General features: G+C 56.1%; 1 protein-coding gene across 9 annotated transcripts in view; it reads right to left on the bottom strand.

The window, feature by feature from the left end:
• PDGFRB (platelet derived growth factor receptor beta) overlaps window positions 1-19,314 on the bottom strand; it is a 40,923-nt gene extending 21,609 nt beyond the window's left edge. For 2 of the 9 annotated variants that reach the window (XR_003792616.1, XM_029216229.1), the window contains exons 1-3: window positions 1,316-12,749; window positions 803-957; window positions 519-564 (exon numbers count right to left, since the gene is read on the bottom strand). Coding sequence is in view for 8 of the 9 variants with exons in the window: in XM_029216229.1 (XP_029072062.1) it covers window positions 519-564; window positions 803-957; window positions 1,316-1,535 (421 nt within the window). In the remaining variant the exon portion in view is untranslated. The other 7 variants (XM_029216228.1, XM_029216227.1, XM_029216226.1 and 4 more) reach the window with 7 other exon arrangements.
• Window positions 19,315-25,753: the final 6,439 nt, after the last annotated feature.

The following is a 25,753-nucleotide window of genomic DNA, read 5'->3' on the forward strand; positions in this document are numbered from 1 at the left end:
AAGCACCCACTTAGACGGGTGGGTGCTCAGCCAGTGGGTCGGTCATCTTTGGGTGGGCCTTTGGCTGGTCACTGATTGCCTGGTCAGCATTGATTGCCTGGAGAAGCCCACCCAGACTTGGGAGCTTACAGTCAATGAGGGGTCCAGGCAGGGAAGGGGAGTCCCCCACCGGAACCAGACTGGCCGGACTAGTACCAACAAGTGCTGACAAGAGATGGGAGACCAGGGTGACTGTTAGGGAATGGGGTGGGGACTGCTGGTGAGGGGACATGGGGTGTGGAGGGCCAAGCCGAGGATTTGAGCTGATGTCTCTGGACAGGCAGAGGTCGACTGAGGCCTCTGAGCTGAGAGGTAGGCAGTGGAAAGAGGCCTCCACTGAGAGCAACTGGAAAGGCAGGGAACTGGTCAAGAGCAGAGCAGTGCCCGGGCCCTGGTGCTGGCATGCACCACCCCGCCAGCTCCAGATCCTACTTAAGTGGCTCCCCAGGGCCTTCTGCCCCTGCCCCGAGTCTACCTACCTTCGAGGACAGGAGCTCGCATGGCACTCGGAGGCCGCATGGTATCCTGCAGAGTTAAACAGGGGTCAGGGCCCAGAGTTGCCAGAGGCAGCGCCAGGGCCCATCTTTGCCTGGGTCCTGCAGAGTAAGCCCCAGCCTGAGCGCCCCAGCCTCTGGATCCCTCGGGCTAAAGTCAAAGGCTACTCAGAGCCCCCTCCAAGAGGGCACTCATGCCCAAGGAGCTCCCTCCCCTGTGCCGGGCCCATTCACAGGGTACCTGGACCCTGCTGTGGCTCTGCCTCTACCTCCCTGATGGCCTCGGCTGAGCCCCCTGCTTCTCCCTGGGCCTTGGTTTCTCTGTATGTATGTGGGGGGCGGGTCTTGGGCTGGATGGTGTCCAGGGGCCCGCCAGCTCTAACAGCCTGTCCTCCGGGTGACAGTTCCAATACCAGGCTCTTATCTGCCAGGACAAATATTTGGGAAAGTGTGATGAAAGGCCTAGGGGAGAAGGAGGGGGTAAGCCAGAACCGGGAGAACTCCCACAGCTCCACAAGCACAACAGGAAATGGAGGCGGCGTTGGGGAGGGAAGCGGGGGCTGTGGAATGTAGGGGGCACCCCCCCCGCACTGGCCCCCTTTACTCAGCCCCAAGCTGCCCAGGGAGGCCCAGGAGGGAGGGGTCGGGGGCTGGGCCCAGGGGAGGCCACCCCGCACAGCACGGCTTCGGCAGTCCTTGGAAACTGTTGAATCCAAAGCCCCCACCCACACCTCCAGGGTCCAGATGGGGAGAGTGAGGCTATGAGAGGGGAAGAAGTTTACCTGAGGCTACACAGCAGCGCTTGTCCTGGAGGGAGACAAAGGGACTGGAATGACAGAGGTAAAAAGACAAAGACGCCGAGAGACAGAGAGAAAGGAAGCACCGGGTGATGGAGGCAGAGGGAGACAGAAGCAGGGACATGGAGAGAGATGGATCGCACTGCGTGCGTCTTTGCCCTACCCCTGCCCTTGGCAGCCCCATCTGAGGGTCCAAAATAACCATCGATAGCCAGGCTTGCAAAGGTCTGACTGTAGGATCAACAGGAAGAAGGCCAGAAGTGGGTGGGGGTCATAGAGCAAGAAATGTGGGAGAGACCAGGTGACAAGGCAACCGGGAGAGTGGGGCTCCTGCCTTCCCTCAGTAGCTGCCCTGCCTGGCCCGGCTCCTAAGGCCACACACCGATTGCTCCCACTCCACTTTCATCTCACCCCTTTCAGTTCCCATGCCAGGGCTGGGATCCGGGTTTGAGCCCCAGCAGGGCTACCTCCTGCACCGTCACTATCTCAGTGGCCTCAGTCTGCAGCTCTCAAAATGGGACAACGGCAAGTATACCACTTCCAGGGCTGCGTTTACACATTAGTCATGGGACACAGGCAAGGGCCCTGGCTTGGGGATCGCTGGTCTCGGCTCTGCCCAGTGCCCTAAGAAGCTCCCTGAATGAATCTGCTCTCCTTCTCCTCATTCTCCCCATCCCTTCAGACCAGCCTGCCTGAGGGTCCCCTCTCCCAGTTGCTTTAGACTCAAAGCCCAGCCAATCTGAGGCCCCCTCCACGGTGCCCTCCTCTCCCATCCCTCCTGCCCCAGCCCTCCAGCTGGATGCCAGGCCTCTTCCAGCAGGAGGGAGCAGTGCCGTGGCGGAGCCAGCATCCACCACAGAGGCCTATCTGTCCCTTGGTGGGTGCCCCTCTGGATCCCCCCTTCCTACCAGAGATCTCAGCCAAAGAAAATCGTTAGCAGCGGAGGCTGGGGGAGGGGGTCATTTCAGCCTCCCTGCCCCTCCCCTCCTGGCCTCCCTGGCTGGCCACACTGTTTATTATTCTAAAGGAGGAATTTGGTCGGCTGGCCTGGAGATGGGAGGTCACGGCAACTAGGACTGGCCTGGCTCTGGAAGGCTGTGGGCCGGGCCCCTGGGCGGGCAAGCGGCCTCCCCCACCACCCCCGACACTGGCTTCTCTCCTGCTAGGCCTGGTGCTAAGGGGGCTTAGAGTCCCTGAGACTCTCAGCTTGGAGGGGCCTTCTTGAACGGGCAGCAGAGGCCCAGAGACGGACAGAGTCATGGCCCAGTCACACAGCAAAAAGACGGAATCAGGCTGCAGGGAGAGGATGGGCTGGGCACAGGAGCTCAGGGAGAGTGCAGCCACCTTCGGGAGAGTATGGACAACCAGGGATCTTGGACTGGCTTCTCTCTTTATGAAATGAGCATTTCACATGGGGCTTCAGACCTACTCTGAGACTGAGTGTGTCTCCAGCCCTCTCTGGGACTCAGTTTCCCCATCCACACAGGGAGAGGTTTGGATGGGTCATCTCAAAGAGCCATCGTGCTCTAAAACTGCCAGAGAGAAGGTTCTGGTCACTATTATTCCTGCCGGGGTGGTCTGGGGATATAGGGACTGATGGGAGGAAGGGCAACATTCCTGACGCTGACGTAGACTGAGAATCCATAACTCATCTCATTCCACGGATTCAATCCCCTGACCATTTGGTCCCAGATTTGCTGTGTGTACTTTGACAAGTTGCTTCCGTCTCTGGACTTCAGTCTTTCAGGTGACTTCCAGACAAATAAACAGGTGATGTGGACACTCAGGAGGTGGCAGGGGGAAGTGTGGTGTGGGCCACAGGCCGGTGGACTGGGAAGAACCAGAGTGGGGCTTGGGACGTGACCTCCTGGGCCATCTTGGATGATTCCCTGACACCACCAGTTGTCCATCCAATGCCTTATAGACTTCTGTGCTTCCCAGGGGTTGCTGTATTTCCAGCCGACCCCAGAGGGGCCCAGGTGGCTGATATGGGGGTGGAGGACTTGCCTGTGACCACTCCCCTTCTTCAGGGGCAGGGCTGTGCTCCAAGGAGGAACCACCTGGGACAAGGTGGGTGTCATAGTCAGGGAGGAGGCATCCCCCTTCCTGCCACACTCTCCTGCCTGGGGAGGCCCTTGGAGCAGAGAGAGGGAGGGGACCCTCAGAGATCCCCCCCTTTGCACATGAGGCGAGTTCTCGTGATTCCTCCTATTTTGGCCAGGTTGGGGGTACGGAGGCCCAAAGATGAGATAATTGCCCAGCTCCTCACAGCGAGCCAGAGGGAACCCCTCCCTTGGTCCAGGGGAGAACCCCAAGTGAGCAGAGGACCCCAAGCCCAGGAGAGCAAGCGTGCTTGAGGAGTCACTGTGAGAGCCCCAGCCTTCTCTCCTTCCTGCTCATACAAGCTTCCACTCCTTTCCCACCGCCTTAATCTAAATAAATCCAGTCCATCTTGGCCACATCCGCTAGCAGCAGCTTCCCTCCCTCGGGGTCCCGAGGCTCCCACGACACAGGCAGGCTGGGGGCGGGGGTGTGCTGCATGGCTGCCAGTGGGGGAGGCTTGCACACGGAGAGCGCTTGCACACACAGCACAGGCTCCTGCCTACGCGCTCGTTCACACACTGCTCTGAAACACACCCGTGTGCAGCGGGCTCTGCGTGTGCCCAGCCCTCACGTCGGCACCAGACACGTGCATGCCCACACATGCACACACGCAGCTCCACGGCGCCCAGACTGCAGCCTCTGTGCTCTCCCACGTGCCCATGTGAGGTGCGCACATGCGCGGCAAGTCACGTGTATACCCTGCACAAGCAAAGCTGTGCACATACAACACGCACAGAGCATGTGCACACGGTACCCCAAACTCACCTGAACACACGTGCACATGTGGGCACAGACAAGCCACAGATCCAACACGTGTTGTGTACTTACTGTGCCAGGTGCCGTTCTGAGCACTTGACATAGATCTACTCACTTGTTCCTCAGACAACACTATGAGGTACATACAAGGATCGTCCCATTTTAGGTGGGGAAGCTGAGGCAGAGAGAGCTTATGGAAGTTGCCTAGGAACACAGAGCAGAGATTGAGCCAAGGCGGACTGCTCTGCCACCATTACTCTGTTTGCTGGGTTTGGCTGGGCTGAGGCCAGCGAGAACTGATGGAAACGGGCCGGACTGAGATTTATCCAGCCCAGAATGACAGGACTTGGTGATCTGATGTAGGGGGGCTGGAGAGAGAGGTATCCTGAGCCCCACCCCTATGTCTGGCTTAGAGTACTAGCGGGCAGGAGTGTGTGTGTGCTGGGGGCACAATACCATCTTCTGAGATGAGAATGTGGTGGAGGAGAGGGTTTGGGAGCTGGCACTGACCTAGTTTAGAATTTGGAGGGGCTGCGTATCTGAGTGGACAGAGGGACACTCAGTCTGGAGGTGGGGAACAGGCAGGGCAGAAATAGCAGTGAAATGGGGGTGGGAGGAAGCCCTGCTTCAGGGAGAAGCGGGTGCTTGAGGCCAGCAGTCTTGGGCCAGGGATGCTCTGAATAAACAAGATGCCAGAGGGAGGAGGAGGCCCGGCCGTGGGGTCAGAGTCTTGGAATGTCAGAGCTCTGAGGCCCTCAGGAACCAGCTATCTGATCCAGCCCCCTCACCGTGCCCCACTGTACAGATGGGGAAACTGAGGCTTGGAAAAGGACAGGTATAGGTCTCAGTGTTTTGACCTAGGCAATCCTGGGCTCAGTTGACCAATGGGGCACTGAAGCACACCTGACTGGGCAGCCCCTGCCTCCAGCCCCGGCTCAGATGTGAGCCTGGTGGCTCAGGGCCTAGGGTTCAAACCACAGCTGCTGCTACCTCCCTCCCCACAGGATACCGACCCCCCTTGCTACACACAGACCTTTATATCACCTTCCCTGCATTGTCCCAGCCTGGCGGGGATTGGAAACAGACTCAGAGGAGGTGACTTGCTAAGTTGCTGGCAGAAGAGGGGACACAGACTCCGGTCTCCTGCCCGTTGGCCTAGTCCTCTCTCCTCCACACCACAGACACTTCGCAGCCCCTGACACAAACTTTGGGGACAGATCCCTGGCTGAGAGTAAGGGATGTGGGTTCTAGCTCAGCCCTGTCACCTGATTATATGGTCCTGCCCCTCTCTGAGCCTCAGTTTCCCCATCTGTACACAGGGTAGACAGGGCTGTCCTAGGAACACTTCTGGGGCTGACATGGTGTGACTCTCAGGACCCTGCTCTGGAAGAAGCTGTGCTGAGTTAGAATGCTGGGGTGGGGGTAGGGTGCGGGGGAGGGGCCCTAGCCAGGATGTCATGACTCAGCTCGAAGAAGGCAGCCAGCTCCAGTCCTGGGCGTGCGTAGGGGCAAGAGGCATCTGGAGCTGGAGACTGAGTCTTCCTGCCAGCGGTTGGGAAAGTACAAGAGTGATGGCAGAGAGTGTGGCCCATGTGGGCTTACCCCAAGTGCGCTGAGTTTTAGGTAGAATCTTGCAACACAGGTAGGGGAACCCCATCCTGGGAGCCAGGAAGGAGAGCAGTTTCCGTTGGGTTGGGAGATAGTTACGGGCTGCGGATAGAAAGCTGGGAAGGGGCTGAGGCTATGCGGCTCTCACCTGCCCCTCTCGATCCGATGCCCCTTCTGCCGCTAAAGGTTCAGCACTCCACCCTACACACTGAATCTCCCCACAGACCTCAGGATCGCATGGAGGTCAGAGAGGGTGTGCAACCTGCCTCGAATCACACAGCGATGCTGCTTGATCACCCAGGCCCAACTCTCTGCCACGCTGCTTCTAGACCCAGAGGACCTTCCTGCTTTCCAGGTACCTATGAGGTCTCCCAAACAAAGCAGCAGAAGTCAGCTAAGCTGGGGCCTGGCATGGGATCCAGCTGTTCTGGAAGTCCAAGTGAGTGGAAGAACAGTGCTAGTTCCACAGACTGTCAATCTGATGCCCCTACCCCTGCCCCCTCCAGCAGAAACTTGGTGGCCTCTGCCTGCCCCATTGTACCAAGCCCTCCCCTATCACCTCCAATCTGTCCCCTCCTGCCTGTTCTCACACCCTAACCAGAGGAACATTTCTGAAATCCCCATCTGACCATGTCCTTCCCTGGCACCTCCGTGGCTCTCCATCCGCCCTCAGTAAAGGCCAGCTTCTTAGCCCAGCCTTTAAGACCCTTCAAGCCCTGGCCCTGCTGACAGATGGCTCATCATGACAGAGGGGGGAGGATGCTGTCCTCCCAGCTCCCCAGGGGCCCAAGTGAGGCCTCCATGCTCTTGTCACTCACTCTGTGCTCCTGTCCCCAGGAGGCCTCCCCAGGGACACAATGGAAAGAAATGACCTATTTTCTGGAAGTTCAAAATAAGACGAAACATCTGTCTGGATCGGAGTCAGGCTGATAAAGAACGGGCTGATCCCCCCAGTCCGAGCCCCTGCTCCTGCACACCCCCTCACCCGCGCTTGGGGGTAGGGGGAGCAGGCCAAGCTCCTTGGAACAGTTCATGGGAAAGCGCTCAGTGTGTGCCTCACGGCCGCTGGGGGCCCAGAGGAGGGGGCCTGGGTCCCCACACGGGCTGGGAAGCAGCCCTGAGAAGGAGGTCAGGGAGGGAGGGAGGCCCACTGCACACGCCTGTCCACCCGCCTGCCGAGCAAGCACTGCTTGCCTCCCCCGGCGCCTCGCTGGCCTCCCTGTTCATCCCCATGGCCACTCCCCGGCCCATATGGCCTGGCTCTGCCCAGGCCCAGTGATCCCTGGACTAGAGTCCTCTGGATCCCAGCTAGGCCCCCAGTGGCCCCTTCAAAAAGGAACAAGGACTTAGAAGGCCTTCAAAATAACAACAAGAAGAAGAAGAACTACCTATGATTTAGTTCTCGTCACTCAAAGCCTGGGCTAAGGCCTGAACGTGAATGATCCCAGAACAATCCATGACATCAGTGTTGCTTCCGCATTTTACACACGAGGAAAGCAAGGCACACAGAGGTCAAACCGTTTGCCCAACGGTTTCACCAGTACTGGAGCTGGTGCTCGATCCTGGGCAGACTGACAGCACACAGGCTCAACACTCATGCGACAGCCTCTCTCAGGCAGGAGGCAAAGATGTCAAGCTTGTGTCTGGCACACAGTACGAGCTCAATATACAATTCACCAGGTTTATTCTTTCACCCTCTGTTTTCCAACCTCTCCTTCAGTCTCCTTCAGCCAGGTGAACCTGGCAGGATAAGCGGGGAGGAAGTCACACCATCTTTCACAGAGCCCTATAATCTTAGGGCTGGGAGGGGCTGTAAGTACTCCCAATTCACATCTCCCCCACCCTTTCTGCAAACAAAGGGGTTGTCCAGCCTCCAACTGCACACCTCCCATGATAGGGATCTCACTACCTCACCCGCAGCCCATTCCATTCTTGGACGGCCCAGGATCCTCAGAGGTCAGACTATTTGAAAATTTTTATTCCATTGAGCACAATCTGTCTCATCGTATCCTCTACCCATTGGTCCTGCTTCCATTCACCAATGCCAATGCCCCCAACCCTGCAACAAGGACGGTTTTCTTCCCATTCATTTTTCTGATGCTCCACAATCTGGAAACAAACAAAAGCCCTTACTAATTCAGAGCTAGGGACTCTGCTAAATGAGATGACCTGGGGATTTTGTTTTATCCTCACAACAATCCTGTGAGGAGGATACAATCATTATTCCCATTTCACAGAGGGGGAGACTAAGTCTCAGAGAGGTACGGCAACTTGCCCAAGGTCACACAGCCGATAAGTAATAAGCCAATGATAAGCTGGGATGCAAACTCAGGCCCATCTGACTCCAAACCTGTATTCTTAACTGCTCTGCTAGACTGCCTAGCTTCTGCCCAGAAACAGGTCTGTTCACAGAGAAACACTCCCACATGGGTTCACCCTAATGGGGTCCACACTGAATACAGGCTCTCAGGGATGAGGGATCCTCAGAGGTTACAGTCCTGTCCCTCCCTCACTGAGGGGCAGAGTGAGCAAGGGATCTACCCCCGCTCACCCAGGAATTTGGAAGTCAAGTAAGGGTAAAACTCAGAACCTTTCTGCGACGTCACTGCAGAGTCTGAGGGTCAGCATCTAGGCTGAGGAGTCTCTGCTGAGGACAGCCTGGGTCTGGCAGAGGCAGTGCCCAAGCAGGTCTCTGGTCTACCATGAGGCCTGTCCCAGACGCCTCTGATAAAGAGCATCCCAGTAGTCAGGCTAGGTGCGTGGTCAGCGCTGCCACAGGCCTGCTGCGCTCAGGGTCCAGGCCTGCCCCTGCTGAAGCTCCAGCACCCCTTCCACTGTTCACAGAGGGCCTGGGGGCTTCTGCAGCTGCAGAGTTCCAGGCCTCCACCATCCCTCGGCTGCCCTCCCTGAAACCCGCCCCCTGCAGCCAACCCCCAGTCTCATCTCCAGCCGGTGCCATGGCAACGGGGAGCGTCAGGCCCTGGCAGCCAGAGGAGCCCCTGAGAGGGGTCCCAGGCTGAGGCTGGGGAGGGGGGGCACAGCAGGCGCAGACAAGCAAACCTTCTGTTCCCCTGGCTGCTGCCAGCCCGAGATCAGCCCTGGGCCGGGGTGGGGGCCACACATAAAATGGTTCTCAGAGCCAAGTGGGCAGGGGGCAGGCCTCGGCCATTCAGACTGACCCACCAGCACGCGGCCTTCCCCCAGCAGCCCAGAGCCGGCACATCGGGCAGGGCAGCTAGCTAAGGAGAACCTGCGTCTAATTGCTGCCAATTACGGAGCATTGAGATTCCCCTCAGAGCCCTCCTGGGCAGCAGAGCCAGAGAGGAGTGAAACGCCCACGTTTCACTCCCCTCTGGCTTTCCCAGCATCTGTTCTTTCACCCCTTCCTCCAGTCGCTCACCCCGAGTCTCCCACTTAACTGTTACTCAGCCTCCCTGTGCCTCGGGTTTCCCATCTGTAAGTCAGGGCTCGTCATCGAGTTGTCAAGGCCTTTGAATGAGTTAATACAAGGAAAATACCCAAAGCAGGGCCTGGCACACAGCCCTCGGCCAAGTCAGTGGCCACGTGACTGTTCTTCATTCACTCACGGGAGAATAAGTCACTCACTCATTCACTCACTCGCTGGCCCTGAGACCCTGCTAGGCTAAGCTTGTCAGCAAAGGATGCGTGTGGGAAATGGGGTGATGGGAAAGCCAGGAAGGGTAGCTGCAGTTGTTATTGGTATTGTCAGCAGGCTCAGCTTGGGTAGGGTCGGGTCTCCTCCTGGCGCACTCAAGGATTTAAAGGCCAACCCAGGACCAGAACCCAAGTCTAATGACTCCCAGTCCACTGTCTGCCAACCGGCTCTTTCTTCTACCTTCGTCTTGGCCTCTTAGTTTGATTTTTCACAAATGAGGAAACCCATCTAACAATTTGGGGGATGTCTTCAAGTTCCTCGTATGGGATTAGGCATACAGTAGGTGCTCAATAGATGCTTACCCAGCATGAGAGATCAAATGGCTGTGTAGAGTCAGCTCTTCCGGTCCTCAGCTGCCCCCTAAAAACTCAGCACTCCCTGGGCTGGGAAACTGGGATAGGCAGGCGATGGTGACCCTTCCCCTCCAGGAAGGTGATGGGACGGGCTGGTGAGGGGGCAGCACAGACATGTGGGACCCTGATGCCAGCAGGCTGTGCCTGACGCCTCCCGGGGCAGTGAAAGCACATGGAGGGGCTCGGCCAGGCCAGGGGCCGCAGTCCCAGCTAGAAGCCACTTAATCCAGGTCAAAGTCCCAGTTCTACTACCTCATAAACATGTGATCTCTCTGAGTTTAACTTCCCTGAGTCCCAATTTTCTGGAAAACAGCAAAAGAGATATCCTTTTCCATGGCTGTGAGGGTTAGAGATGATGATGAAAGGCTCCTGACGTACAACAGGCGCTCAGTAAACGGTAATTATTATGATTATAGGACGATTCCAAGGGGGGAGAGGGTGGCCTTGAGTTGGGTTCTGTGGTGGTCGATGCCAGGGAAGGGCATTCCACAGAAGCTCGGCACGAGCAGTTAGGGAAGGGGGAGATCGCGAGGCATCCGGGTGGTGGCAGAGACAGATCTGTTAGGCTAGAAACTGGGGCTCTTCAGCAAAGAGGCAGGGGATGGGCAGAGAAGAAGGGCAGAGGCCACTCTGGGAAAAGTTTGGGGTGCTGAGTAAGGACTTGGGCTCTGCCCTGGAGGCACTGGGAAGCCAACTCGTCAGGGTATTGACAGTGAGAGTAGGGGGCTAGCTGCTGGTTGGGCAGTGACAATGGTGCAAGTCCAAGCCCTTATGGGGATGTGGGGGCCTCCACAAAGGAGAGTGACGGGAGTAGGTTGGCATCTTGTGGGAGGCCGTGGATTTGAATGGGGACAGTGGAGGCAGCGAGACCAGTCTCAGGGATGAAGCCATCTCAAACCCAGCCTGAACTCCCTGGCAGGACCAGCTATATAATTTGCGGGGCCAAGTGCAAAATAGAAATGCAGGGACCCTTGTTAAAAAACTATTCAGCATTTCAAGGCAATGCTAGGCCCCTCTAAGCGTGGAGCCCACTGTGACTACACATGCTGAACGCTCATGACGTCACCCCTGCTCCCTGGACTAGAGGGGAGGCCAACTGTCTGTCCATCCATCCATCCATCCATCCGTGCAGGCATCCACCAACCTGTTTATCCATCTCTCTTTCATTATCCATTCAGCAGAAAGGCCCCAGCCTGGGGGCTGATAAGGACACAAATACTGTTAAGACAGGAGTAGCCCACGGTCCACTGAGTCACACCTGAGCCTTTACCTTTAGGGCTTCAGTGACAGGTTTGTAAATCTGAGCCCTGCCCTCTGGGGCTGACTCTGGAACTCACCCCCCCACAGCCACACCATCCATGACCACTTAGGCTCAGCCTCAGGAGTGGAGAAGCTAGAAGAGGACGTGTCACAGCTCTTATGATTCCGCTTCCCAGGACAGAAGGTAACCAGGGTAGCAACAACATGTGAAATAGCCACACAAAGGCTGGCAGGAGCTCTCAGGGGCTAAGAACGGAGCTGGATGGAGCCTCTGGGGTCACTGAGCTGTCCCCCTGCCCCCCACCCCATCGCTTTATGTAAAAGGAAATTATGGCCAGAATGGAGAAGTGATGTAACCAAAGGCTCCATGGTCCACAAGACTACCCAGAGGGTTTCCCACCCCTCGTCAGGATGGTGCTGTCCCTTTCCAGCCAAAACTCTGCCCTGTGGCCTCACCCCGGGGCGGCCGGAGCCTAAGCCCTGGACCGCAGAGGGGCATGGTGAAGATTCAGCACGTGCGCTAGCACAGAGGAAAGTCCAGACCCGCGGCCCGGGTCCTGGGCTCAGCGCTATCACTGACAACCTGCAGGACCTGAGGCACGTCCCTCCTCTTCTCTGGACCTCAGTTTCCCGTGCATATAGTAAGGAAGTTGAACACAGTGATCCCCATAACCCTCTTCACTTCTGACCTTCAGGAACCATCTGAACGGCCTGGCCCTGCTGCCCCTACCTCCCAAGCGACAACCCTTTCCATCACAGGGCAGAGGAGCTGGTACCTCTGGCAGATGAAAGGTTCTGGACACCTGAGACATTAAATAGCTCTGATCTGAAGCGAGGAGAAGAGAGGGCACTAATGCAGTTAAAGCAATACACTTTGACTTTCAACCTCCTGCACTAGGCTGGGCTGGGGCGTCCCAGAAAGCATCTGGGAAAGGCGGGTCCTGGGGTCACGGCCTGGGGGGTTCAGGAAGCTCTTTTGCCTGAGGGCTCTGGGCCTGAAGTCTTGGGAGGGGCTTCTACACTGGAAGCAACAGTGTGTGAATTCCACACTCCTCCCATTAGAGGTGGGTCTCTGCATCCATTCCCTTGCCTCTGGAGCCCATCATTCATTCATCTACCATGCGCCAAAGCCTTGCTTCCTTTTGAAATCAGAGCCTATGAAGTCCGAAAATCAGCAAAGGGTCACAGCATCCACACATACCCCCTCACAGGCAGTCCTCCTGACCCTCCTTCCTCAGTATCCCAGGAAAACAGGGCTGTGGGCACTGGGAAATCACGACCTCAGAGCTCCCCAAGAAACTGAGTGCATTACCAGGCCGCTCTGACTGTCAGAAGGTCCCTCCTCCTTGTTATAGGGTACCGTTTTCCATTAGAGGTCATCGATTCTGACCACTTTCTGTAATGTGTAGAAAAAGGGTAAGAAAAAACCCTTTCACTGTGAAGTTAAATATGCATGATCCCTGAGTACACAACAGAGCTTGTGCAACTGCCCATCTGGGCTGGTGTGGCTTGGAATCCTGGAATTGTTTTAGGGCTGGAAGGAGCTCAGAGATCATCTTGTTCAAACTCCTTGTTTTACTGATGGGAAAACTGAGACCCAGAGAGGGACTGACTCACCCACAGTCGCACAGGATGGATTCCTGGGTCTGATGACCACCTCTGGAGCTCTGAGGGGCGCCACAGCTGAGATCCAGAACCCACCCAGCCTCTCAATCGTGGACTCTGGAGTCAAAAACACCCGGTTTAAATCCTGGCTCCATCGCATCCTGGCTGTGGGACTTTGGGCAACTGACTTAACCTCTTAACCTCTCTGGGCATTTCTTCATCTGTAAAATGGAGAGTTTATATCCACTCCTCAAGGTGGTTTGCGGTGATTAAATTAGTTCAGCGAGTATTTATTAAGCACTCACTGAATGCCAGGCCTGTTCCAAGCGCTAAGGAATACAGCAGTGGACTTGCTGGTAATGGATGTAAAGCACAATGAAAGCGCTCAGAGAGGGCTGGTCCCAGTTCTGTCATCCTGCACACATGGCTTCCCAGTTGAGGCGTTACAAGCTCTGATGCTGGGGAGACATGGTGGAGGGTTGCGGGAGCTGTGGAAAACAGGGCAGGAAGATCTCCCCCTTCCAAGGGTCCACTGCCTGCAGGGTTCTGAACCACGTGCAAGAAATGGGGTGAGGGGGTACATTTCAGGAATGTCTGGGGCCTCTCTCATTCCTTCCTCCCTCCTCACCACTCAGTAGCCTGTCCTGAGCAAAGCACCCAGAGTCCCCTCCAGAGTCCCCTCCTTCAACCTAGAAGGCAGCTGGTCTCAGAGCCAGACTGTGCCTGGAGGATAGAGTTGAGCCTTTAGCACACCCGTGGTGCCCAGGTCCCTTCCCTTCTGTGGGCATAGCACTTCATGGGGTGCAGACCAATTTCACAGCCAGGTCGTCCCGTGCAGGAGGCGGGGAGAGCAGCTGCTCTCTCTTAGCCTTTGGCATTAAGTCCAGCCCCAGGAGATGCAGGAACTGTGCTAAGCACCTTATCTGTATTATTACCATGTGGACCCTGCATCCCACCCTACTGCGCACAGAGGAGGGGCCTGACGCCCAGAGAGGCAGAGCGCTAGCCCAGGGTCACACAGTCAGCCAGACCAAGGGGGGCTCATCAGATGCCCAAACCTGGTGTTGTTTACCCACCGTGCCCACTGCCTTCCAGATGCGGACGCAGCAAGAAAGAGGACGTGGGGGCCTGAGATTGGCCACACAGTGGATTTGAGTCGAGCCAGGACCAGTGCTGGGTCTCCTGACTCTGAATCCACGGTGCTTTCCGCTGACCCACATCTGTGGGCAATTAGAAGTCTCATCTCTTCTTCCCACAGAGGAGGGAGGGCTGCCCGATCACCACTGAAGGGAGGGGACTCACCAGATGGTCTCCTTCCTCACTCAGGACCAAGCCAGGGCCCGGGTGGACCTGGGAGCAGGTCAGGCCTGAAGCTAATCTTTCTGCTGGAGAAAGTGCTGGAGCCAGGAGCAGGCTCTGTGGGAGGATGGAGACTCTCTGCTCTGACCAGGGGAGCCCCCTGGGAGCAAGGGGGTTAAGTCTTTGGTTTCAGGTAGACCTCGGCCTAAATACCAACTCTACCAACTAACTGTGTGACCCTGGGAAAGTCACTTAGCTTCTCTGAGCCTTGTTTTTCTTGTCTTCAAAACAGGGGTAAGACAACAGCCAGGACATGGAAGCAACCTAAGTGTCCATCAACAGATGAATGGATAAAGAAGATGTGGCACGTATATACAATGGAATATTACTCAGCCATAAAAAGAAACGAAATTGAGTTATTTGTAGTGAGGTAGATGGACCTAGAGCCTGTCATACAGAGTGAAGTAAGTCAGAAAGAAAAAACAAATACCGTATGCTAACACATATATATGGAATCTTAAAAAAATAGGTTCTGAAGAACCTAAGGGCAGAACAGGAATAAAGACGCAGATGTAGAGAATGGACTTGAGGACACGAGAAGGGGAAAGGGTAAGCTGGGACGAAGTGAGAGAGTGGCATGGACATACATACACTACCAAATGTAAAATAGATAGCTAGTGGGAAGCAGCTGCATTGCACAGGGAGATCAGCTCTGTGCTTTGTGACCACCTAGAGGGGTGGGATAGGGAAGGTAGGAGGGAGACGCAAGAGGGAGGGGATATGGGGATATATGTATACGTATAGCTGATTCACTTTGTTATACAGCAGAAACTAACACACCATTGTAAAGCAATTATACGCCAATAAAGATGTTAAAAAACAAAACAAAACAAAACAGGGGTAAGAGTAATACCTATTCCAAAAACCTGTTGTGGGGGATTATAAGGCGTACGAGGTTCCGGGCTCTGTGCCCAGCACAGGGTAAGCACTCCATGATGGTGACCAACATGGTCTGCATGTCCCCAAGTGCTGTGGATTCAGGGCCCTGATGCTTGGAGGCAGGGGAGGACTGCCTGATTTCAGAAGATCTCGTTAGAGGCCTCTGTGCACTTTGGGATCACAGAGGCAGGGGCACTACCCCCCTTGACATATAGGAACATGTCTGGGGGACGGACACACATAAGGTTCTGGAAAGGCACCTGAAGGAAGACAAGAGGCCTGGGTTCTGGGCTCACCCTTGGGAACACAAGGTCTTCAGTCAGTCCCTCCTCCCCTTCACAACCACATTTTCTCAGCCCCACTGGCCTCCTGGGAACACTGGGGCCAGAACACAAGATGGGGAAGCCTGGGGCCCAAACAATCTCTGATGTGTAAACAGAACACGAACAGAAAGAGAGGGTCAAGCAACAAGGCTCCAGGATGATGGGCGTAGTAAGCTCTTGGAAGACTAGAAGAACGTGGGAAGGCTGCCTGGAGGAGGTAGAATAGGGAGGGTCCTTGAAGGAAAAGGGAAAGTGGTAAGGAAGGGCATGCCCACTGGCAGGATCATGAAGATTCCTTCCGGGAATTCTGGGATCTGACCGTCAGGAACGCAAAGCCCAAGTCTGGCGTGATGGGGCAGGCAGGCTACTATCTCCCTGAGCTCTGCCACCTACTAGCAGAGCAGTGTGGTACAGTTTTGTGGCTGCTGTGAGCCTCAGTTTCCTCACCCGTAAATTGGGTATAAAATCAGTCCCTGCCCCTGGATTTGCTGGTGAGCGTTACATGAGATCATGCTTATAAAACACTCCACATGGTCCTGGCATGCAGTAAGGGTCGATCAGTGGCAGCCACTATTAAGAGTCTGGGCTTTCTATAGGCACCTTCTACCAGGGAGACTCACAGAAGGAATCAGATTCATATTTAAGAAGGAGGGAGACAGTGAGGAGGCCTGAGCAGCTGCCTGGGACCAGAGGAACGGGCCCAGCAGCCAACCCCCCTTCTTCACAGAGGGGCCCCCAGATCTGACTGCTAGATCCCAAACCCCCGGCCCAGGCTGCACGACTGTGACTGTTAGGAAGGGCCTGCCACGGCCCCCTCGCCTTCGCACTTTCCCAGCCGCTGGGGGTTTGGAAGGACATCTTAGGAATCTGGAAAATTTGCAAATCCATTTAAATCCTGAGAGGTTGCCTGGCGGCCGACTGGCTTAGAGCCAGACAGATTCTTAGGGACAAGGCTTGGGCCCAGGGACAGAGGCAGTGGATCTGAGGTCCCCGTTCCCTGCTAGGTCCTCTTGCCATGTACCCTGCTGGCCATCTCTCAATTCCCCTCTCACACCCCTCCCAGCTCTCCCCGCCCCCCCCCCCCCGGCGGTTTTTTTCTTTGGGGGCCCCCCCCCCCCCCCCCCCCCCCGCTTGGCACCCAGAAACCTCTGAGATTTGTTTGATGAGGGCAGGGGGCACCGACCCCAGAAGCAGCCTGAGCAGGAGAGAGCTGGCTCCTCCAGCCCTGATATCGCCAACAGCCTCCTGGCCTCCTCCCATCTGGTTTGGTTAAAAATATTTTCCATTTTTTGACCTACCCAAGAAGGCGCAGTCTGGGACAAGGGGACAGGACAAGGGGCTGGGGTTCCCTCCTCTTCCCAGCACTTACCTTGCTGCTGATGCCTTCTGAAGTGTGGGCAAGGTCCCAGGCTCTGGGCTGTCACCCCCTTCAGGAAGACCTCCTCACTGCCTACCCTCTCCTGTTATCAGAAAGACTTTGCTGGACCTGAAATTGGGCAGCAGCAGGGTAGGAGGGCAGTGAGGACCTTTGCAGGCTCCCAGAGCCTCAGGAGAATGGCGGGAGTGAGGGGCTACGGGGGTGAGGAGTGGCCTCACTCCCAAAGCATCCCTCTGGAGGAGCAGGGCTGCCAGGAGGGGCCGCCCTGGATCTGTCTGTCTGTATCGTTCGGCACAGGCTGCTGCCGGGTGCCGCTGGTCAGAGGGGCCCGGGCGCTCTCCTAGTCCCTCCTTCTCTCCGGCTCCAGACTGGGCGGGCAGGGACTGCGGGCTGCTGGCAGCCCCAGGAGCTCACACCACCGTGGGCTTCCCTGCCCCCCCCCCACTTTGGGGGAAAGGCTGCAGGGCGGCCTCTGATTGGCTCAGCTGGGAGAAGGGGGCTGGGGGCGGGGAGGGTGGACGCGTGCGTCTGTTTTCAATTTTAGTTCCCCCTCCCTCTTTCTTTTCCCCCAAGTTTCTTGTTTTTCTTCCTCTTTTCCCTCTGCTTGCTCCCTCCCGTAGCCTGCTCCCTCAGGATGTGAGGAGATGTTTAGAAATTCCGCAGCCCACGCCAGCCAGCCGCTGAGTCACTTTTATTAAAGAGTGGCCTGGCCCCACTCACCTGATGCCTGTCTCGGGTGGCAGACTCCCCTTGCCGTGGCACCTGGGGCTGGGTCCCTTCTCTGTGCCTTAGCTTTCCCATCTGTAAAAGGAGCTCTGATAACCTATCCGGTTGATTCCATCGACATTCATTCCTTAAACAAGTTTGTTGAGCACCTACTACGTGCCAGGCGCTGTGCTGGGTGCTGGGACGCAGTAGTAAGTTACAGTCCCTGACCTCAGGGTACCTAGGCTAGTGGGAGAGACAGTGCCCAAGGGAGGGCAGGGGGGCTGAGAGTACATTCAGAGGGGCACTCGCAGAGGCTTAAGGGAATCAGAAAGGGCTTCTGAGAAAAGGTGACTTGGAAGAGAGAGAAAGCCCTTCTGAGGTTATCAGTCACTTCTCATAAGAAGAAATCAAGGTCCAGGGGTGAATTAGCATAGAGAGAGAAAGAGACATGCCCAAAGTCATCCAGCAAACTTCAGATTTCCAGACATCTTCCTCCATCATCTCAAAATCCCTGGACTACCAAGAAAGAATTATTTCCTCACTGTATAGACAAGGAACTGAAGCCCAGAGGAGTGAGATGAGCTTCGCAAACTCACACAGCTATGGCAGAGCTAAAGCAGAACCAGGCCTCATGAGTCACATGGCGGAACAGATACAGGTGATCTGACCCCAGCGGAAGACCCACACTGCAGTGTCAACCGGCCCTCCTGTCCCACCTTCTTCTTGGGTTATCCCTTCCCCATCTCTCATTCATTTTCGAGTGCCTGTTGCGTTCCGTTTCCATCCTCAGCACTAAGGTCTGCCAAGGTTCCTCTGCGAGCCCCTGGGCTTCTCACCCCCTCACTTCTTCAACCGTCATTTCCTCAGATCAGAACGTGTCTCTAGTCACAGACCCCTGACCAAGGGCATCATTTTAAAAGGACATAAGAGTTGGGTTGTGTCACCCTGCCGCCATTACTGTACACATGGGGAATCGGAGTCCCAGAGAGGGGAAGAAAAGTGTTCCAGGTCACACAGGTAGAGCCTGACTCTGCCCAGAGCTCCTTCCATCCTGCCCTCTGTCTACACCCTTTTCCTCCTGGGCCTCACCCCAGGTTCCTGTTCATGGGTGGAAGGAGGTTGGGATTTCATGCCAACCACGGTAACCTATCTTGCACTCATTTCTTGGTCTTGTCCCAGTGGGGACTGCCCAGCGGAGCATCTGGCTGGACCACACAGAGGGAGAAGGGTTCTCAGACGAGCTCCAGGCAATGTGGTGGGGGCCGTGAGAGCCTCCCAAGAGAGGGGGCCTGGTCCAGCTTGGTGGCAATGGAGTCACAGGGGAATACGGGGGACTCCAAAGACCACAGGGTCAGGCCTTCCTGCCCAAAGATTCCATCAGTCTTTACAACTTCCCTCCAGGCATTTGCCTTGGCCATTCATTCACCTCTAAAGCCTTGGCCCAACTTCTCGGACCAGGTCAGTGGGGGAGAACAAGGAGGCATTTCAACTCCCAGTACCCAAAATAGATAGTCTGGGAGTCAGGAGACCCAGCTGTGTACTTCTTGTGTGGCCTTGGGTAGTTACCATGTCCTATCTGAGCCTCAGTTTCCCCATCTGTTCATAACTCGGGTGGACTCACTGTGCTGGAGGGCCCTTGGGATGCTTTGTCTACAAGTGTTTTAGAGTTGGACTCTAGCTAGGGAGAGGAGGCTGGTGGACCCCAGGGCAAGGGGACAGCTGGGGGCCAGAGATGCAGCACAGAGGGGAGGGGGCGGCCGCTGGTGGCTCCCCTGGGAAGCTGGCGGCTGCCGGTTTCCGGCCAGCCCAGGCATCCGGCTGGCCCATCTGGAATCACTTAGCCCCTACCACCATTAACCCTTGGCAGGCACCAGGACTGTTATGCCTCCTCATAGCTGAGATGGGGTTGGGGGATGCAGAACCACACGGAACACCACAGGGCACTCACTGAGGGCTAGACAGTTGAGGAAGAAGGGTCATGACGGACAGGGCAGGCTCTGGAGCCGGAGACAGAGCTGGTTTCAAATCCCGGCTTCTGCAGTTCCAAGCTACATGATCTTGGGCAAGGCACTTAAACTTCTCAGCCTCGGTTTCCTCCTCTGAAAAATGAAGATAATTCAAGGAATGACTCGAAAGACTGCTGTGATTTGCAATGCACACCTCAAGGGCTAAGTACAGTGCCTGAAGTGTTCTCGAAATAGTGTGTCTCCCTCATTCCAGCTGCAGCCCACCACTGTGTACCCCTAGGCTGAGCTCTCCGCTTTCTGGGCCTCAGTTTCCCCCGTGTACTCTGAAGGAGTGTGCAGTGGGCAGTGCAGTGCCGTCACGCCGGGGTGGTCAGCGTGGCCCCCACTTGGGACAGGATAAGCCACGAGCAGTCTCCCACCTGCCCAGATGCTGGGAGCCTGGTCCAGCCTCCGACAATCCTGTCTTGGGAGAGGCTAGGCTGAGAGTGGGTGGGCGGAGCGTGGAGCGTGGGGAGCACTGCCTGAGGTGAAGTGGGATGGGGTACAGAGGGAGAGAGGAGCCGCAGGCCTTGGGGTTCAGCACGTCCCCTCCCCACTGCACAGTGTCATGCTCGGGGATTAAGAACCTGGGCCCTGATATGGGTAGTTCCAATCCACCTCTGCCACTTCCTAGCTGTGTGACCCTAGACGAATTACATGATCTGAGCTCAAAGAGCCTCAGTGTTTTGAGCTGTAAAATGGGGCTGTTGAGAGGCCTGAATAACACCTGCACCAAAGGTGTTTTGTTCCAGGACTAGGGCAGAGTGAGAAAGCTCCACAGAAGGTGCCTGATTCTCAGGTGTCGCTGGGAGCTGCTGTCGCAGAAGTCCACCATCAGGGGTGGAGGGAAGCTGGTCCAACCGCTGCTTGCACAGTCAGGATGCCTGAGGCCCGGTGATGGAAAGTGACTGTGATATGAGACCAGGACGGACACCCAGGTTCCGGTCTAGACTCTCAGGCCCATGTTCTTCTCTGAAGGAGGGAACTGGGCTGAACTGAACCCCCTCCTCAGCCCCCCAACCCACGCTGCTTGGGGCCGGAAGCCAGAGCTCTCCGTGGGGCGGGGGAGGGGGCCCGGAAAGGGCGCCTGAGTGGGAGAATTCCCAGTAGGCCAGCTCAGTGCTCACTCAGGCAGCACCAGCAGCCACCACATCTGGCTCTCCCACGCTCCCGGCGCCGCCCCCCCTCCCAAGCTCCCCCGGCCTGGGGTGAGGATATGCAGCACACATATTCCAGGCATTGGCACAGTCATCTTGGATGTCAGGGCCTGAGGAGCCCTAAGAGCGACAGGCATGGAAACTGAGGCCCAGAGAGCAGAGAGGACTCGCCTGAGGTTAGCAGAGACAGAAGGGGCCTGGAATGCAGGACTCCTGACCCCCAGCACCGTGTATTTCCTCCCTGCACACCCTGAGCTGGTAGGTCCCTGTACCTACAGGTGGGGGAGTGAAAAGAGGCACACAGTGGAAACTGCCCCTTCCCCTCCTGGACACTCAGCACAGCGGCTGGCTGGTGGGGCAGAGGGACCGGTGGCGGCTTCAGGCCACATTCCCAACCTAGATTCCTAGAACTGCTTATGCTGGCCCAGGCTGTCACCACCAAGGCCTAACAAGGGCTTCAAGACCCTGCCCGCCTCAGCCTCTCCCCAGCCTCCAGCTGGCCTTGGTCTCAGTGCCCCAGGGAACAACACTGTGTCCTTCTGGTGCACAGATGGCTCAAGGATCGTCAGAACAGCAGGGCCCTCAGAGGCCACATATCTCCCCCTCACTGGATAAACTGGGTCTCAGAGAAGGCCAGAACCCTCTTGAGGGCACACAGTGGGTCTGGAATGGGGCCTCTGACTCCCAGGCCCTTCTGTTTCTCCCACCGTTTATCCATGCAATTCAAGTTAACTGAACACCTGCCATGTGCCCTGTCCTCATAGAGCTCATAAGCAAACACCAAGGAAACCACAAATTAATAATATAAAAATTGTGACAAATGTGATAAAAGAGTCAGAATAACAGGCTGGGTAGGTGGGGCTCTTGTTTAGGTAGATTAAGGCTCCTCTGGGGAAGACATATTTCAACTGAGATCTGAGGTTAAGAGGCCACCTACAATGCAGGGGCAGGAACAGTGTTCTGGACAGAAGGAACAGCATGCGCAAAAGCTTGGGGGCCGGAAAGAGCCTGGTGTGTTTGAACAGGAAGGAAAGAATGGTTGAGGCACAGAGAGGAGATGTGGTGGGGAATAGGCTGGAGAGGCAGTAAGGGGCCTTGTGGGCCCGACAGGAGTCTGGCTTTTGTCCTGAGGGTCAGGAGGGGCCAGTGTAGGATTTTAAACAGGGCACCGATGAGATCATGGTGGTACGCTGTGGAGGACTGGCTAACAGGGGCAAGGGGCGAGGCAAGGCAGGGGGCTAGTAGGGAGGCTACGGTAGTCGACTGTGGGCTGACCGCCCCCACCCTGACTCTCTCCATCCCAGAGGCTGCGGGAATGCGTTCAGCTGGGAGTTGGGATATCTGGGCCATGCTTGACCACTGACTCACAGCGTGACCTTCCTGTCCTGGCCTCTGTATCTCCTCTGGACAATGGGTCAGACACAGTGCTCCTTCAGATGTGCACATTCTGCCCCTGGGTCTCTGGCTCTAGCGTCCTTTCCGCTCCCTAAGTGGCTGTGTACTGAGGGACTGCCCCCCCCAGGCCACGCCTCTGTTTCTCCACTGGGAGGGGGAGGGGAATCAGCACATCTTGCGTCAAGATTGAGACTAGGCAGCCAGTGAGCCTTCCAGTAGTACCTCAAAGGGACAGCAGGTGGCGCCCCAGCCTCTGAAGGGGGCAGGAGGAGGAGAGGCCCGTAATGGGAGGGGAGAGAGGAGGGGGGAGGGGCTCCCAGCAGCTCCAGCACTCACCCATGAGTCTCACAGCTGCCCCCTGAAGGTGGGCAGAGATCACCATCCTCACTTCCACCTCAGGAACAGCTCAGAGAGGGAGAGTTCCTTGCCCAAGGTCACAGAGTGAGGTCGAAGCTTGGCTGGGAATGGGGGGGCAGTCTAGGTAAGCCTAATGCTGGCCGTGGTGCCCACCAGCTTCTCTTAAGCAAATCACTTCCAACAGGAAGCTAAGCCCAGAGCCTCTTTCTTTCAGGGCCATAAACCTGATTTAAAAACCAAGTTATCACCAAGATCTTTATGAGGCCATCGTCTCTGAGCCCCACCCCAGAAGGCCCTGGTTGGGTGTGTGAGAGCAGCCCAGAGGGAGGACTTCCAGAGGGAAGAGGGGCCCACCCGGGGAGCCAGAGGGAAAGAGGGCTCCAATAAACGGCTGCTCCCAGAGATAAGGGGCTGTCAGAGAGGAAGAGGCTGCGACATGGTCGAGGAAGGGCTTTTCCACCCACACATGGTCACAGCGCCACAGCTGGACTGCTGTCCAAAGCAACAAGTCCCCAGTGGGCACCTGGGGACACTGAGGCCCAGGGAGGCAAGGACTCAAGGTCACATGGCGAGTCAGAGGCCAAGGTGGGGGAAGACCTGCGATTTCAGACGCCTAGCTTGAAATTTTTAAACAAGGTTACAGTGTCCTCAGAGGTGTCACATGAGGGGTAGTTCAGGTCTCTGACTGAGGGGTCCATCGAAGGGTGAGGGTGGGGGGGAGCTGAGGCTCTTTTGCATGAGGAAGCTAAAGGAGGAAGAGGAATCAGGTATTAGTTTAAGAAAAACCCTGGGGTGAGGGGAGAGGCACATACAGGCTCACTATCCTTCCAGGTGGCTCAGTTGGAGAGGAAAGAAAAACTTCCATACAGGCCACTCATCTGCTGTGTGGCCTCAGGCAGGTAACTTCACTTCTCTGAGCTCTAGCAGCTTCACCTGCAAAACAGGGATAACAATGACCCGACCTCACCTGGCTGAGGATGAAATGAGATTAACACATGCAAACAACTTGGCACGATGCCTGGCACTTAGTAAATGCTCAATAAATAATGGTGCTCTTGTTATTATTTCAGCACAGGTAAAAGGGCAAACCCTGCAATCTCAGAGAGATGCAGTGAAAGGGTGCCGAGCTGGGCATCAGAAGACCTGGGTCTGATTCCAGTACAGAACTGACCTGCTGTGGGAACTTGGAAAAAAATCCTTTCTTTCTTGAGGCTTCTGGCTCTCAGTTTCCCTACCTGTAAAATGAGTGGGTTGACTCTCTAAGGGTCTTGTATGATCAGGATGCTACGAAATGTATGATAGCCTTGCACTCCTACACTACATGGACCAGGGGTGCCGTTTGGAGGATCAGCAGGGCTGGCTGAGGACCCCTTGGGCGCTCTGGCTGGGCAGCAAGAAAGGCCAGTGGGGTCAGGACACCTAGCTTCTGTGCCCAGCTCTGTGCCTCTGTGACCTTGGCCAGGCACCTAGACCTCTCTGTGCTTCCTGCTTCCTTTCCTCATCCAGCAAATGGGGCCAGTTTGTCCCACCTTTCCCAGTACCCAAGGCTCAGGAAAGAGCAGGCCCAAGGTGGGGTGGTGGTGGGTGGAGGCCGGCCCCAGGAGGTGTCTGTGGAGAGGCAGGCACCTCCTGCCTCCACCCTGGGAGAGGACAGCACTCAGGGTACCACGGAGCAGCTGGGATGGGCCCCCAGGCCTTAGGCCTCCCTAACTCTGCTCTCTCCCTGGCTAGGGAAATAGTCCCTGCTTTGCCTGGAAAGTCCCCCATCCCTCAGCCACCACCCAAGCTCTGGACACTGTCTTCATCACTCCTGGACCCCTGCCCAGCTTCCTTGCAGCTTTCAGGCTTCCCACCTCTCCTCTGGCTCATCCTCCACACACCAGCCACAGCCCCCTTTCCACCACGCAAAACCCTTGATAACAACCTCCCATACCCCTCATCAGGTCTGTCCTGCCGGGCCTTGCTCTGTCTCTCTCCACACTCCTCTCCTGCCCCCGTCTTGTGCGCCCCCCCCATCACTAAACTCCAAATTGGTCTTTCAGTTCTGGAGGACCACGTGTCCCCTCCAGCCTCAACCCCTCTGTTCACACTGTCCCTCTGCCCACAGTGTCCCTCCCTGCTCCCCAGGGCCTTGATTCATATGTCACTTCCTCTTGCAAGACTTCCATGTCTCCTCCCTTTGGGAAAACTCTCCGGATTCTTGGCCCTCACCGAGATGTAATTTTGCCCCTATTTGTGATCATTTGATTCGTACCTGCCTCTCCCCCTTCCCTTTCTGTAAGCACCCCAAGTGCAGAGCCTCGCTCAGTACCTGACACAGGGTCAGCACAAAGGAGGAATGTTAATACACATTTGTCAAACATATGAACACATGAACAAATGAATTCCTATACCTAGTCCCAAACTTTAAGCTTTCCATCTAGGTCTGATGTAGCATATTCTTGGAATTAGGGGGCACCTAGAGGGCACCAACTTTCTCACTCCCTGGGATAGGCATCCTTTCAGCAGCATCCCTGACTGGGGACCTCCAGCAGTCACCTGCATACCTTCTGTGATGGTGAGCTCACTCTCTCTTTCACGACCGCCCTCTAGAGAGCACTTCACTATGGGTGGGTTGGAATCCATTTCTGTGCCTGCAGCTTTCTCTCTCAGGTCTTAGGTCTGCCCTGTCCCCCGCCCCAAACTCAGACCTTCAAGTCACTCTCCAGGTCCTTTCTTCCTCCATTCTGAGCCGTCCTGGTTACATCAACTCAGAGAGTAAAGCCCAGTTCTCTTGGGTCTCTCCTCCCTTCTCTGTATACTTCCCAGTTTCTCACTGACCCCTTGAAAAATTGGGTCCTGGGCAGAGCCCAGCACTCCAGAGGACTTGCTGAGCAGACTTTCACCAACACATCCACTTCCTGACCTTCCCTGCTAAGGCAGTCATGAGCTCATCCATGTCAGCCACAACCCAGGCAGCCCTCTTTCCCCCCTCCCATGAACAACCTTCATTTTGCTGCATAAACTCGGACATAACCCCTTTCCTTTCGGGGTCTCACTGCTTCCATCTGTGCAATGAAAAGGGTTCCTCCAGGCAGGAAGGGGCACCCTGGGCATAATGTCCCTCACTCTGCTATAGTAGCTATCAGAGCTGCAGGAGAACAAGATTCTGACCAAGACCAGCTTCATGGGTGACTCGGCTGTGCAGTCACACAGGGCCCAGTGTTTAGAAGGGCCCCATGCTTGGTTGAATGCTCTACCATTGCCATCTTGAAATTTATAATAATTTTTGAAGGGATCTCACGTTGTCATTTTGCATTGGGCCCTGTAAATTGTGTCCTGATCCTGACACATCTGTCTAGCCCTGAGATGATGCTGACCTGCCCTAGCCAAGGTGGTGACCCAAGGGACGGACAGCTTAAATAGATAAGACCCTGATTCTGCCCATCTTCTGGGGGCCACATGTCCCTGAACATTTAGGGGGCTCCCAGGAAACGCTGGAGGATCAAATCCCATAGGGG

The sequence above is a fragment of the Monodon monoceros genome, unplaced genomic scaffold, assembly GCF_005190385.1.
Source record: "Monodon monoceros isolate NGI ecotype Baffin Bay Population unplaced genomic scaffold, NGI_Narwhal_1 Super_Scaffold_12, whole genome shotgun sequence".
Classification (NCBI taxonomy): Eukaryota; Metazoa; Chordata; class Mammalia; order Artiodactyla; family Monodontidae; genus Monodon; species Monodon monoceros.